The 16715-nt window shown below is 39.0% G+C and overlaps 1 protein-coding gene across 1 annotated transcript in view; it reads right to left on the minus strand.

The window, feature by feature from the left end:
• The window catches only part of rhpn2 (rhophilin, Rho GTPase binding protein 2), a 123233-nt gene that overhangs the window by 40998 nt on the left and 65520 nt on the right, over positions 1-16715 (minus strand). The window contains exon 4 of the mRNA XM_065012492.1: positions 3399-3474. Within this exon, the coding sequence (XP_064868564.1) occupies positions 3399-3474 (76 nt within the window). The remainder of the gene's footprint in view (positions 1-3398; positions 3475-16715) is intronic.

Here is a 16715-nt window from a genome sequence, read left to right on the forward strand (position 1 = left end):
GATGAGAGAACCTGACTGAATGCACGTCGGTCTGGATAAGAGAACCTGACTGAATGCACGTCGGTCTGGATAAGAGAACCTGACTGAATGCACGTCGGTCTGGATGAGAGAACCTGACTGAATGCACGTCGGTCTGGATAAGAGAACCTGACTGAATGCATGTCGGTCTGGATAAGAGAACCTGACTGAATGCACGTCGGTCTGGATAAGAGAACCTGACTGAATCGGTCTGGATAAGAGAACCTGACTGAATGCACGTCGGTCTGGATAGAGAGAACCTGACTGAATGCACGTCGGTCTGGATAAGAGAACCTGACTGAATGCACGTCGGTCTGGATGAGAGAACCTGACTGAATGCACGTCGGTCTGGATGAGAGTCTGGAGAGAGAACCTGACTGAATGCACGTCGGTCTGGATAAGAGAACCTGACTGAATGCACGTCGGTCTGGATAAGAGAACCTGACTGAATGCACGTCGGTCTGGATAAGAGAACCTGACTGAATGCACGTCGGTCTGGATAAGAGAACCTGACTGAATGCACGTCGGTCTGGATAAGAGAACCTGACTGAATGCACGTCGGTCTGGATAAGAGAACCTGACTGAATGCACGTCGGTCTGGATAAGAGAACCTGACTGAATGCACGTCGGTCTGGATAAGAGAACCTGACTGAATGCACGTCGGTCTGGATAAGAGAAGAGAACCTAAGAGAACCTGACTGAATGCACGTCGGTCTGGATGAGAGAACCTGACTGAATGCACGTCGGTCTGGATAAGAGAACCTGACTGAATGCACGTCGGTCTGGATAAGAGAACCTGACTGAATGCACGTCGGTCTGGATAAGAGAACCTGACTGAATGCACGTCGGTCTGGATAAGAGAACCTGACTGTCGGTCTGGATAAGAGAGAACCTAAGAGAACCTGACTGAATGCACGTCGGTCTGGATAAGAGAACCTGACTGAATGCATGTCGGTCTGGATGAGAGAACCTGACTGAATGCACGTCGGTCTGGATAAGAGAACCTGACTGAATGCACGTCGGTCTGGATAAGAGAACCTGACTGAATGCACGTCGGTCTGGATAAGAGAACCTGACTGAATGCACGTCGGTCTGAAGAGAACCTGACTGAATGCACGGTCTGGATAAGAGAACCTGACTGAATGCACGTCGGTCTGGATAAGAGAACCTGACTGAATGCACGTCGGTCTGGATAAGAGAACCTGACTGAATGCACGTCGGTCTGGATAAGAGAACCTGACTGAATGCACGTCGGTCTGGATAAGAGAACCTGACTGAATGCATGTCGGTCTGGATAAGAGAACCTGACTGTCGGTCTGGATAAGAGAACCTGACTGAATGCACGTCGGTCTGGATAAGAGAACCTGACTGAATGCATGTCGGTCTGGATGAGAGAACCTGACTGAATGCACGTCGGTCTGGATAAGAGAACCTGACTGAATGCACGTCGGTCTGGATAAGAGAACCTGACTGAATGCACGTCGGTCTGGATAAGAGAACCTGACTGAATGCACGTCGGTCTGGATAAGAGAACCTGACTGAATGCACGTCGGTCTGGATAAGAGAACCTGACTGTCGGTCTGGATAAGAGAACCTGACTGTCGGTCTGGATAAGAGAACCTGACTGAATGCACGTCGGTCTGGATAAGAGAACCTGACTGAATGCATGTCGGTCTGGATAAGAGAACCTGACTGAATGCACGTCGGTCTGGATAAGAGAACCTGACTGAATGCACGTCGGTCTGGATAAGAGAACCTGACTGAATGCACGTCGGTCTGGATAAGAGAACCTGACTGAATGCACGTCGGTCTGGATAAGAGAACCTGACTGAATGCACGTCGGTCTGGATAAGAGAACCTGACTGAATGCACGTCGGTCTGGATGAGAGAACCTGACTGAATGCACGTCGGTCTGGATAAGAGAACCTGACTGAATGCACGTCGGTCTGGATAAGAGAACCTGACTGAATGCACGTCGGTCTGCACGTCGGTCTGGATAAGAGAACCTGACTGAATGCACGTCGGTCTGGATAAGAGAACCTGACTGAATGCACGTCGGTCTGGATAAGAGAACCTGACTGAATGCACGTCGGTCTGGATAAGAGAACCTGACTGAATGCACGTCGGTCTGGATAAGAGAACCTGACTGAATGCACGTCGGTCTGGATAAGAGAACCTGACTGAATGCACGTCGGTCTGGATAAGAGAACCTGACTGAATGCACGTCGGTCTGGATAAGAGAACCTGACTGAATGCACGTCGGTCTGGATAAGAGAACCTGATGGATAAGAGAACCTGACTGAATGCACGTCGGTCTGGATAAGAGAACCTGACTGAATGCACGTCGGTCTGGATAACCTGACTGAATGCACGTCGGTCTGGATAAGAGAACCTGACTGAATGCACGTCGGTCTGGATAAGAGAACCTGACTGAATGCACGTCGGTCTGGATAAGAACCTGACTGAATGCACGTCGGTCTGGAGAGAACCTGACTGAATGCACGTCGGTCTGGATAAGAGAACCTGACTGAATGCACGTCGGTCTGGATAAGAGAACCTGACTGAATGCACGTCGGTCTGGATAAGAGAACCTGACTGAATGCATGTCGGTCTGGATAAGAGAACCTGACAATGCATGTCGGTCTGGATAAGAGAACCTGACTGTCGGTCTGGATAAGAGAACCTGACTGAATGCACGTCGGTCTGGATAAGAGAACCTGACTGAATGCACGTCGGTCTGGATAAGAGAACCTGACTGTCGGTCTGGATAAGAGAACCTGACTGAATGCACGTCGGTCTGGATAAGAGAACCTGACTGAATGCACGTCGGTCTGGATAAGAGAACCTGACTGAATGCACGTCGGTCTGGATGAGAGAACCTGACTGAATGCACGTCGGTCTGGATAAGAGAACCTGACTGTCGGTCTGGATAAGAGAACCTGACTGAATGCACGTCGGTCTGGATAAGAGAACCTGACTGAATGCACGTCGGTCTGGATGAGAGAACCTGACTGAATGCACGTCGGTCTGGATGAGAGAACCTGACTGAATGCACGTCGGTCTGGATAAGAGAACCTGACTGAATGCACGTCGGTCTGGATAAGAGAACCTGACTGAATGCACGTCGGTCTGGATAAGAGAACCTGACTGAATAAGAGAACCTGACTGAATGCACGTCGGTCTGGATGAGAGAACCTGACTGAATGCACGTCGGTCTGGATAAGAGAACCTGACTGAATGCACGTCGGTCTGGATAAGAGAACCTGACTGAATGCACGTCGGTCTGGATAAGAGAACCTGACTGAATGCACGTCGGTCTGGATAAGATGATCTGAAATGTACAGGTAGTGAAGAAGTAGTGAAACGGAGGTCTGTACTACCTTGAAGGACACAGAGAAGTCCATCTCTTTAGTCTCCTTCAGACCCAGCGGGATGAGAGGGATGCTGGAGGTCTCTCTGGAAACAGGAAAGGAGATATCGTTGACATGTGATATTTAACTGTTATACAGTGATGTTAGTGTTGAACAGTGAGGCTCAGAGTTTTACACACGTTAACAGACATATTGTTGAGGTGGTGTAACAGACAGGTTGGCTGTGAGGCTCAGAGTTGATATCACAAATTAAGGAGTGAATCCGAACTTCCATTTAAGTCACATTTTCACTTAGTCTGCCACTGACATCAATACATAACTAAATTAACATTTTAAAGTGGGAGAAAGTTTACATTTGCTCTTCAGATTGCAGGTCAGAGTTAACACCCTTTGACAACAGTCTCTCTTTGCCTACAGACACGCCAACACTGCCCCACAATGCACTACAACCCAGAGTAAACACCCAGAGGTACCTGGGTCCACCTTACTCACGCCAACACTGCCCCACAATACACTACAACCCAGGTCCAGAGGTACCTGGGTCCACCTTACTCACGCCAACACTGCCCCACAATACACTACAACCCCCCACCTGGGTCCAATACACTACAATACACTACAACCCAGAGTAAACACCCAGAGGTACCTGGGTCCACCTTACTCACGCCAACACTGCCCCACAATACACTACAACCCAGAGTAAACACCCAGAGGTACCTGGGTCCACCTTACTCACGCCAACACTGCCCCACAATACACTACAACCCAGAGTAAACACCCAGAGGTACCTGGGTCCACCTTACTCACGCCAACACTGCCCCACAATACACTACAACCCAGAGTAAACACCCAGAGGTACCTGGGTCCACCTTACTCACGCCAACACTGCCCCACAATACACTACAACCCAGAGTAAACACCCAGGGGTATCCTCACATCGTGGACCTGTAGTTTTAACCAGTAAACACCAATATATCCTCACATTGTGGACCTGTAGTTTTAACCAGTAAACACCAATATATCCTCACATCGTGGACCTGTAGTTTTAACCAGTAAACACCCAATCACGAATATCCTACCAATGGGACATTAAAAACGGTAATATTTGATGTTTCACCGAGCCGCGGCTGAACGACAACAGGGATAACATCAAGTTGGCGGGGTTTTCCCTGCATCGGCAAGACAGAACAGCCGCCTCCGGTAAGACAGAACAGCCGCCTCCGGTAAGACAGAACAGCCGCCTCCGGTAAGACAGAACAGCCGCCTCCGGTAAGACAAGGGGTGGCGATCTGTGTCTATTTGTAAAGAACAGCTGGTGCACGAAATCTAATATTAAAGGAAGTCTCTAGGTTTTGCTCACCTGAGGTAGAGTTTCTCATGATAAGCTGTAGACTACACTATTTACTTAGAGGTATTTATATGTATATATATATATTTTTCATAGCTGTCCATTTACTACCACAAACCGATGCTGGGAATAAAACCGCACTCAATGAGCTGAATAAGGCAATAAGCAAACAGGAAAACGCTCATCAGGAGGCTGCGCCCCTAGTGGCCGGGGACTTTAATGCAGGGAAACTGAAATCCATTTGACCCAATTTCTACCAGCATGTTAAAATGTGCAACCAGAGGGGAACCCCCCCAACTCTAGACCACCTTGACTCCACACAGAGAGACACGTACAAAGCTCTCCCTCACCTTCCATTTGGCAAATATGACCACAATTCTGTCCTCCAGATTCCTGCTTACAAGCAAAAACTAAAGCAGGAAGCACCAACTAAGTTCAATGTTGGGTGTTTGTTATATTCTGCGATAGGAGCTTTGAAAAAGGGCTATTTCCAGCAATAACTTGGTTGAACGAGAATTTGCGATGGTGTAGACCAGCTGTACCCATCTAGACGGTGTAGACCAGCTGTACCCATCTAGATGGTGTAGACCAGCTGTACCCATCTAGATGGTGAGACACACGAAAACAAAAACATCTCAACTGTGAGCTGCTGACTGAAGACGCTAACTTCCTCATCAGACATATGAGTGGGTGTAAATCTTGGGAGCTCACTGGTTCCTCGTCCATAATCTTTGTTTTTCTGTTCTCAACCAGACAGGCCGGTTTTTTTCCTCGCTCTGTTGCTCTCTCTCTCACCAGCTCTTTGTTTTGATGTGAAGCCTCGGAGCTGCTGTGGTGCTCGTCAGACAAATCAAAGCCCTCCGCATTCCACAGCCATGTGCGCATTTTGTGTTTATTTAGGTTCACTGTGCTTTATTTAAGGCCCAGTTGACTGTAGTGTGTTTAGGTTCACAGTGTTTTATTTAAGGCCCAGTTGACTGTAGTGTGTTTAGGTTCACAGTGTTTTATTTAAAGGTCCAGTTGACTGTAGTGTGTTTAGGTTCACAGTGTTTTATTTAAGGCCCAGTTGACTGTAGTGTGTTTAGGTTCAGTGTTTTATTTAAGGCTCAGTTGACTGTAGTGTGTTTAGGTTCACATCTAGACTACTGCAACTCTCTGATGACTGGGCTCCCCTCTGGTCCTCTCCCATCTAGATGACTGCAACTCTCTGTTGACTGGGCTCCCCTCTGGTCCTCTCCCATCTAGACGACTGCAACTCTCTGCTGACTGGGCTACAGTGATCTCTATAGTATAACCATACAGTGATCACTGTGTGGTTATACTATAGAGATCACTGTGTGGTTATACTATAGAGATCACTGTGTGGTTATACTATAGAGATCACTGTATGGTTATACTATAGAGATCACTGTGTGGTTATACTATAGAGATCACTGTGTGGTTATACTATAGAGATCACTGCATGGTTATACTATAGAGATCACTGTATGGTTATACTATAGAGATCACTGTATGGTTATACTATAGAGATCACTGTATGGTTATACTATAGAGATCACTGTGTGGTTATACTATAGAGATCACTGCATGGTTATACTATAGAGATCACTGTATGGTTATACTATAGAGATCACTGTGTGGTTATACTATAGAGATCACTGTATGGTTATACTGTAGAGATCACTGTATGGTTATACTGTAGAGATCACTGTATGGTTATACTATAGAGATCACTGTATGGTTATACTATAGAGATCACTGTGTGGTTATACTATAGAGATCACTGTATGGTTAGATCACTGCATGGTTATACTATAGAGATCACTGTATGGTTATACTATAGAGATCACTGTATGGTTATACTATAGAGATCACTGTATGGTTATACTATAGAGATCACTGTATGGTTATACTATAGAGATCACTGTGTGGTTATACTATAGAGATCATATGGTTATACTATAGAGATCACTGTATGGTTATACTATAGAGATCACTGTGTGGTTATTATCACTATAGAGATCACTGTGTGGTTATACTACAGAGATCACTGTATGGTTAGATCACTGTATGGTTATACTACAGAGATCACTGATCACTGTATGGTATATACAGAGATCACTGTATGGTTATACTTAGAGATCACTGTATGGTTATACTACAGAGATCACTGTATGGTTATACTACAGAGATCACTGTATGGTTATACTATAGAGATCACTGTATGGTTATACTATAGAGATCACTGTATGGTTATACTATAGAGATCACTGTATGGTTATACTACAGAGATCACTGTATGGTTAGAGATCACTGTATGGTTATACTATAGAGATCACTGCATGGTTATAGAGATCACTGTATGGTTATATAGAGATCACTGTATGGTTATACTATAGAGATCACTGTATGGTTATACTATAGAGATCACTGTATGGTTATACTATAGAGATCACTGTATGGTTAGATCACTGTATGGTTATACTATAGAGATCACTGTATGGTTAGATCACTGTATGGTTATACTACAGAGATCACTGTATGGTTATACTATAGAGATCACTGTGTGGTTATACTACAGAGATCACTGTATGGTTATACTATAGAGATCACTGTATGGTTATACTATAGAGATCACTGTATGGTTAGATCACTGTATGGTTATACTACAGAGATCACTGTATGGTTAGATCACTGTGTGGTTATATTATAGAGATCACTGTATGGTTATACTATAGAGATCACTATGTGGTTATACTATAGAGATCACTGTATGGTTATACTATAGAGATCACTGTATGGTTATACTATAGAGATCACTGCATGGTTATACTACAGAGATCACTGTATGGTTATACTATAGAGATCACTGTGTGGTTATACTATAGAGATCACTGTATGGTTATACTATAGAGATCACTGTATGGTTATACTATAGAGATCACTGTATGGTTATACTATAGAGATCACTGTATGGTTATACTATAGAGATCACTGTATGGTTATACTATAGAGATCACTGTATGGTTATACTATAGAGATCACTGTATGGTTATACTATAGAGATCACTCATGGTTATACTATAGAGATCACTGCATGGTTATACTATAGAGATCACTGCATGGTTATACTATAGAGATCACTATGGTTATACTATAGAGATCACTGTATGGTTATACTATAGAGATCACTGTATGGTTATACTATAGAGATCACTGTATGGTTATACTATAGAGATCACTGTATGGTTATACTATAGAGATCACTGTGTGGTTATACTATAGAGATCACTGTATGGTTATACTATAGAGATCACTGTATGGTTATACTATAGAGATCACTGTATGGTTATACTTAGAGATCACTGTATGGTTATACTACAGAGATCACTGTACTATAGAGATCACTGTGTGGTTATACTATAGAGATCACTGTATGGTTAGATCACTGTGTGGTTATACTATAGAGATCACTGTATGGTTATACTATAGAGATCACTGTATGGTTATACTATAGAGATCACTGCATGGTTATACTATAGAGATCACTGTATGGTTATACTATAGAGATCACTGTATGGTTATACTATAGAGATCACTGTGTGGTTATACTATAGAGATCACTGCATGGTTATACTATAGAGATCACTGCATGGTTATATAGAGACTATAGAGATCACTGTATGGTTATACTATAGAGATCACTGTGTGGTTATACTATAGAGATCACTGCATGGTTATACTATAGAGATCACTGCATGGTTATACTATAGAGATCACTGTATGGTTATACTATAGAGATCACTGTATGGTTATACTATAGAGATCACTGCATGGTTATACTATAGAGATCACTGTATGGTTATACTGTATGGTTATATAGAGAGATCACTGTATGGTTAGATCACTGTGTGGTTATACTATAGAGATCACTGTATGGTTATACTATAGAGATCACTGTATGGTTATACTATAGAGATCACTGTATGGTTATACTATAGAGATCACTGTATGGTTATACTATAGAGATCACTGTATGGTTATACTATAGAGATCACTGTATGGTTATACTATAGAGATCACTGTATGGTTATACTATAGAGATCACTGTGTGGTTATACTATAGAGATCACTGTATGGTTAGATCACTGTATGGTTATACTACAGAGATCACTGTATGGTTATACTATAGAGATCACTGTGTGGTTATACTATAGAGATCACTGTATGGTTATACTATAGAGATCACTGTATGGTTAGATCACTGTATGGTTATACTACAGAGATCACTGTATGGTTAGATCACTGTGTGGTTATACTACAGAGATCACTGTATGGTTAGATCACTGTATGGTTATACTACAGAGATCACTGTATGGTTAGATCACTGTATGGTTATACTATAGAGATCACTGTATGGTTAGATCACTGTGTGGTTATACTATAGAGATCACTGTGTGGTTATACTACAGAGATCACTGTATGGTTATACTATAGAGATCACTGTATGGTTATACTATAGAGATCACTGTATGGTTAGATCACTGTGTGGTTATACTACAGAGATCACTGCATGGTTATACTATAGAGATCACTGCATGGTTATACTATAGAGATCACTGTGTGGTTATACTATAGAGATCACTGTGTGGTTATACTATAGAGATCACTGTGTGGTTATACTATAGAGATCACTGTGTGGTTATACTATAGAGATCACTGCGTGGTTATACTATAGAGATCACTGTATGGTTATACTATAGAGATCACTGCATGGTTATACTATAGAGATCACTGTATGGTTATACTATAGAGATCACTGTATGGTTATACTATAGAGATCACTGCATGGTTATACTATAGAGATCACTGCATGGTTATACTATAGAGATCACTGTATGGTTATACTATAGAGATCACTGTATGGTTATACTATAGAGATCACTGTATGGTTATACTATAGAGATCACTGTGTGGTTAGATCACTGTATGGTTATACTATAGAGATCACTGCATGGTTATACTATAGAGATCACTGCATGGTTATACTATAGAGATCACTGCATGGTTATACTATAGAGATCACTGTATGGTTATACTATAGAGATCACTGCGTGGTTATACTATAGAGATCACTGTATGGTTATACTATAGAGATCACTGTATGGTTATACTATAGAGATCACTGTATGGTTATACTATAGAGATCACTGTATGGTTATACTATAGAGATCACTGTATGGTTATACTATAGAGATCACTGTGTGGTTATACTATAGAGATCACTGTGTGGTTATACTATAGAGATCACTGTATGGTTATACTATAGAGATCACTGTATGGTTAGATCACTGTGTGGTTATACTATAGAGATCACTGTGTGGTTATACTATAGAGATCACTGTATGGTTATACTATAGAGATCACTGCATGGTTATACTATAGAGATCACTGCATGGTTATACTATAGAGATCACTGCATGGTTATACTATAGAGATCACTGTGTGGTTATACTATAGAGATCACTGTGTGGTTATACTATAGAGATCACTGTATGGTTATACTATAGAGATCACTGTGGTTATACTATAGAGATCACTGCATGGTTATACTATAGAGATCACTGCATGGTTATACTATAGAGATCGCTGCATGGTTATACTATAGAGATCACTGCATGGTTATACTATAGAGATCACTGTATGGTTATACTATAGAGATCACTGTGTGGTTATACTATAGAGATCACTGTATGGTTAGATCACTGTATGGTTATACTATAGAGATCACTGTATGGTTATACTATAGAGATCACTGTGTGGTTATACTACAGAGATCACTGCATGGTTATACTATAGAGATCACTGTATGGTTAGATCACTGTATGGTTATACTATAGAGATCACTGCATGGTTATACTATAGAGATCACTGTATGGTTATACTATAGAGATCACTGTATGGTTATACTATAGAGATCACTGTATGGTTATACTATAGAGATCACTGTATGGTTATACTACAGAGATCACTGTATGGTTATACTATAGAGATCACTGTATGGTTATACTATAGAGATCACTGTATGGTTATACTATAGAGATCACTGTATGGTTATACTATAGAGATCACTGTATGGTTATACTATAGAGATCACTGTATGGTTATACTATAGAGATCACTGCATGGTTATACTATAGAGATCACTGTATGGTTAGATCACTGTATGGTTATACTATAGAGATCACTGTATGGTTATACTATAGAGATCACTGTATGGTTATACTATAGAGATCACTGTATGGTTATACTATAGAGATCACTGTATGGTTATACTATAGAGATCACTGTATGGTTATACTATAGAGATCACTGTATGGTTATACTATAGAGATCACTGTATGGTTATACTATAGAGATCACTGTATGGTTATACTATAGAGATCACTGTATGGTTATACTATAGAGATCACTGTATGGTTATACTATAGAGATCACTGTATGGTTAGATCACTGTGTGGTTATACTATAGAGATCACTGTATGGTTATACTATAGAGATCACTGCATGGTTATACTATAGAGATCACTGTATGGTTAGATCACTGTATGGTTATACTATAGAGATCACTGTATGGTTATACTATAGAGATCACTGTATGGTTAGATCACTGTATGGTTATACTATAGAGATCACTGTATGGTTATACTATAGAGATCACTGTATGGTTATACTATAGAGATCACTGTATGGTTAGATCACTGTATGGTTATACTATAGAGATCACTGTGTGGTTATACTATAGAGATCACTGTATGGTTATACTATAGAGATCACTGTATGGTTATACTATAGAGATCACTGTATGGTTATACTATAGAGATCACTGTATGGTTAGATCACTGTGTGGTTATACTATAGAGATCACTGTATGGTTATACTATAGAGATCACTGTATGGTTAGATCACTGTATGGTTATACTATAGAGATCACTGTATGGTTATACTATAGAGATCACTGTATGGTTATACTATAGAGATCACTGGATGGTTATACTATAGAGATCACTGCATGGTTATACTATAGAGATCACTGCATGGTTATACTATAGAGATCACTGTGTGGTTATACTATAGAGATCACTGTGTGGTTAGATCACTGTATGGTTATACTATAGAGATCACTGTATGGTTAGATCACTGTATGGTTATACTATAGAGATCACTGTATGGTTATACTATAGAGATCACTGTATGGTTAGATCACTGTATGGTTATACTATAGAGATCACTGTATGGTTATACTATAGAGATCACTGTATGGTTATACTATAGAGATCACTGTATGGTTATACTATAGAGATCACTGTATGGTTATACTATAGAGATCACTATGGTTATACTATAGAGATCACTGTGTGGTTATACTATAGAGATCACTGTATGGTTATACTATAGAGATCACTGTATGGTTATACTATAGAGATCACTGTATGGTTATACTATAGAGATCACTGCATGGTTATACTATAGAGATCACTGCATGGTTATACTATAGAGATCACTGCATGGTTATACTATAGAGATCACTGTGTGGTTATACTATAGAGATCACTGTGTGGTTAGATCACTGTATGGTTATACTATAGAGATCACTGTATGGTTAGATCACTGTATGGTTATACTATAGAGATCACTGTATGGTTATACTATAGAGATCACTGTATGGTTATACTATAGAGATCACTGTATGGTTATACTATAGAGATCACTGTGTGGTTATACTATAGAGATCACATGGTTATACTATAGAGATCACTGCATGGTTATACTATAGAGATCACTGTATGGTTATACTATAGAGATCACTGTATGGTTAGATCACTGTGTGGTTATACTATAGAGATCACTGTATGGTTATACTATAGAGATCACTGTATGGTTATACTATAGAGATCACTGTATGGTTATACTATAGAGATCACTGCATGGTTATACTATAGAGATCACTGTATGGTTATACTATAGAGATCACTGTATGGTTATACTATAGAGATCACTGTATGGTTATACTATAGAGATCACTGTATGGTTATACTATAGAGATCACTGTATGGTTAGATCACTGTGTGGTTATACTATAGAGATCACTGCATGGTTATACTATAGAGATCACTGTATGGTTATACTATAGAGATCACTGTATGGTTATACTATAGAGATCACTGTATGGTTATACTATAGAGATCACTGTATGGTTAGATCACTGTATGGTTATACTACAGAGATCACTGTATGGTTAGATCACTGTGTGGTTATACTACAGAGATCACTGTATGGTTATACTATAGAGATCACTGTATGGTTATACTATAGAGATCACTGTATGGTTAGATCACTGTATGGTTATACTACAGAGATCACTGTATGGTTAGATCACTGTGTGGTTATACTATAGAGATCACTGTGTGGTTATACTATAGAGATCACTGTATGGTTATACTATAGAGATCACTGTATGGTTATACTATAGAGATCACTGTATGGTTATACTATAGAGATCACTGTATGGTTATACTATAGAGATCACTGTATGGTTATACTATAGAGATCACTGTATGGTTATACTATAGAGATCACTGTATGGTTATACTATAGAGATCACTGTATGGTTATACTATAGAGATCACTGTATGGTTATACTATAGAGATCACTGTATGGTTAGATCACTGTGTGGTTATACTATAGAGATCACTGTATGGTTATACTATAGAGATCACTGCATGGTTATACTATAGAGATCACTGTATGGTTATACTATAGAGATCACTGTATGGTTATACTATAGAGATCACTGTATGGTTATACTATAGAGATCACTGTATGGTTATACTATAGAGATCACTGTATGGTTATACTATAGAGATCACTGTATGGTTATACTATAGAGATCACTGCATGGTTATACTATAGAGATCACTGTATGGTTATACTATAGAGATCACTGCATGGTTATACTATAGAGATCACTGTGTGGTTATACTATAGAGATCACTGTATGGTTAGATCACTGTGTGGTTATACTATAGAGATCACTGTATGGTTATACTATAGAGATCACTGTGTGGTTATACTATAGAGATCACTGTATGGTTATACTATAGAGATCACTGTATGGTTATACTATAGAGATCACTGTATGGTTATACTATAGAGATCACTGCATGGTTATACTATAGAGATCACTGCATGGTTATACTATAGAGATCACTGTATGGTTATACTATAGAGATCACTGTATGGTTATACTATAGAGATCACTGTATGGTTAGATCACTGTATGGTTATACTAGAGATCATGGTTATACTATAGAGATCACTGTATGGTTATACTATAGAGATCACTGTATGGTTATACTATAGAGATCACTGTATGGTTATACTATAGAGATCACTGCATGGTTATACTATAGAGATCACTGTATGGTTATACTATAGAGATCACTGTATGGTTATACTATAGAGATCACTGTATGGTTATACTATAGAGATCACTGTATGGTTATACTATAGAGATCACTGTATGGTTATACTATAGAGATCACTGCATGGTTATACTATAGAGATCACTGTGTGGTTATACTATAGAGATCACTGTATGGTTATACTATAGAGATCACTGTATACTATAGAGATGGTTATACTATAGAGATCACTGCATGGTTATACTATAGAGATCACTGTATGGTTATACTATAGAGATCACTAGAGATCATGGTTATACTATATAGATCACTGTATGGTTATACTATAGAGATCACTGCATGGTTATACTATAGAGATCACTGTATGGTTATACTATAGAGATCACTGTATGGTTATACTATAGAGATCACTGTATGGTTATACTATAGAGATCACTGTATGGTTATACTATAGAGATCACTGTATGGTTAGATCACTGTATGGTTATACTATAGAGATCACTGTATGGTTATACTATAGAGATCACTGTATGGTTATACTATAGAGATCACTGCATGGTTATACTATAGAGATCACTGTATGGTTATACTATAGAGATCACTGCATGGTTATACTATAGAGATCACTGTATGGTTATACTATAGAGATCACTGTATGGTTATACTATAGAGATCACTGTATGGTTATACTATAGAGATCACTGTATGGTTATACTATAGAGATCACTGTATGGTTATACTATAGAGATCACTGTATGGTTATACTAGAGATCACTGTATGGTTATACTATAGAGATCACTATGTGGTTATACTATAGAGATCACTGTATGGTTATACTATAGAGATCACTGTATGGTTATACTATAGAGATCACTGCATGGTTATAACAGAGATCACTGTATGGTTATACTATAGAGATCACTGTATGGTTATACTATAGAGATCACTGTATGGTTATCACTGTATGGAGATCACTGTGTGGTTATACTATAGAGATCACTGTATGGTTATACTATAGAGATCACTGGTTATACTATAGAGATCACTGTGTGGTTATACTATAGAGATCACTGTATGGTTATACTATAGAGATCACTGTATGGTTATACTATAGAGATCACTGTATGGTTATACTATAGAGATCACTGTATGGTTATACTATAGAGATCACTGTATGGTTATACTATAGAGATCACTGTATGGTTATACTATAGAGATCACTGTATGGTTAGATCACTGTGTGGTTATACTATAGAGATCACTGTATGGTTATACTATAGAGATCACTGTATGGTTATACTATAGAGATCACTGTATGGTTATACTATAGAGATCACTGTATGGTTATACTATAGAGATCACTGTATGGTTATACTATAGAGATCACTGTATGGTTATACTATAGAGATCACTGTATGGTTATACTATAGAGATCACTGATACTATAGAGATCACTGTATGGTTATACTATAGAGATCACTGTATGGTTATACTATAGAGATCACTGATCATGGTTATACTATAGAGATCACTGTATGGTTATACTATAGAGATCACTGTATGGTTAGATCACTGTATGGTTATACTATAGAGATCACTGTATGGTTATACTTAGAGATCACTGTATGGTTATACTATAGAGATCACTGTATGGTTATACTATAGAGATCACTGTATGGTTATACTATAGAGATCACTGTATGGTTATACTATAGAGATCACTGCATGGTTATACTATAGAGATCACTGTATGGTTATACTATAGAGATCACTGTATGGTTATACTATAGAGATCACTGTATGGTTATACTATAGAGATCACTGTATGGTTATACTATAGAGATCACTGTATGGTTATACTATAGAGATCACTGCATGGTTATACTATAGAGATCACTGTATGGTTATACTATAGAGATCACTGTATGGTTATACTATAGAGATCACTGTATGGTTATACTATAGAGATCACTGTATGGTTATACTATAGAGATCACTGTATGGTTATACTATAGAGATCACTGTATGGTTATACTATAGAGATCACTGTATGGTTATACTATAGAGATCACTGTATGGTTAGAGATCACTGTATGGTTATACTATAGAGATCACTGTATGGTTATACTATAGAGATCACTGCATGGTTATACTATAGAGATCACTGTATGGTTATACTATAGAGATCACTGTATGGTTATACTATAGAGATCACTGTATGGTTATACTATAGAGATCACTGTATGGTTATACTATAGAGATCACTGTATGGTTATACTATAGAGATCACTGTATGGTTATACTATAGAGATCACTGCATGGTTATACTATAGAGATCACTGCATGGTTATACTATAGAGATCACTGTATGGTTATACTTAGAGATACATGGTTATACTATAGAGATCACTGTATGGTTATACTATAGAGATCACTAGATCACTGTATGGTTATACTATAGAGATCACTGTATGGTTATACTATAGAGATC

This window comes from Oncorhynchus nerka, linkage group LG27 (assembly GCF_034236695.1).
Source record: "Oncorhynchus nerka isolate Pitt River linkage group LG27, Oner_Uvic_2.0, whole genome shotgun sequence".
Classification (NCBI taxonomy): Eukaryota; Metazoa; Chordata; class Actinopteri; order Salmoniformes; family Salmonidae; genus Oncorhynchus; species Oncorhynchus nerka.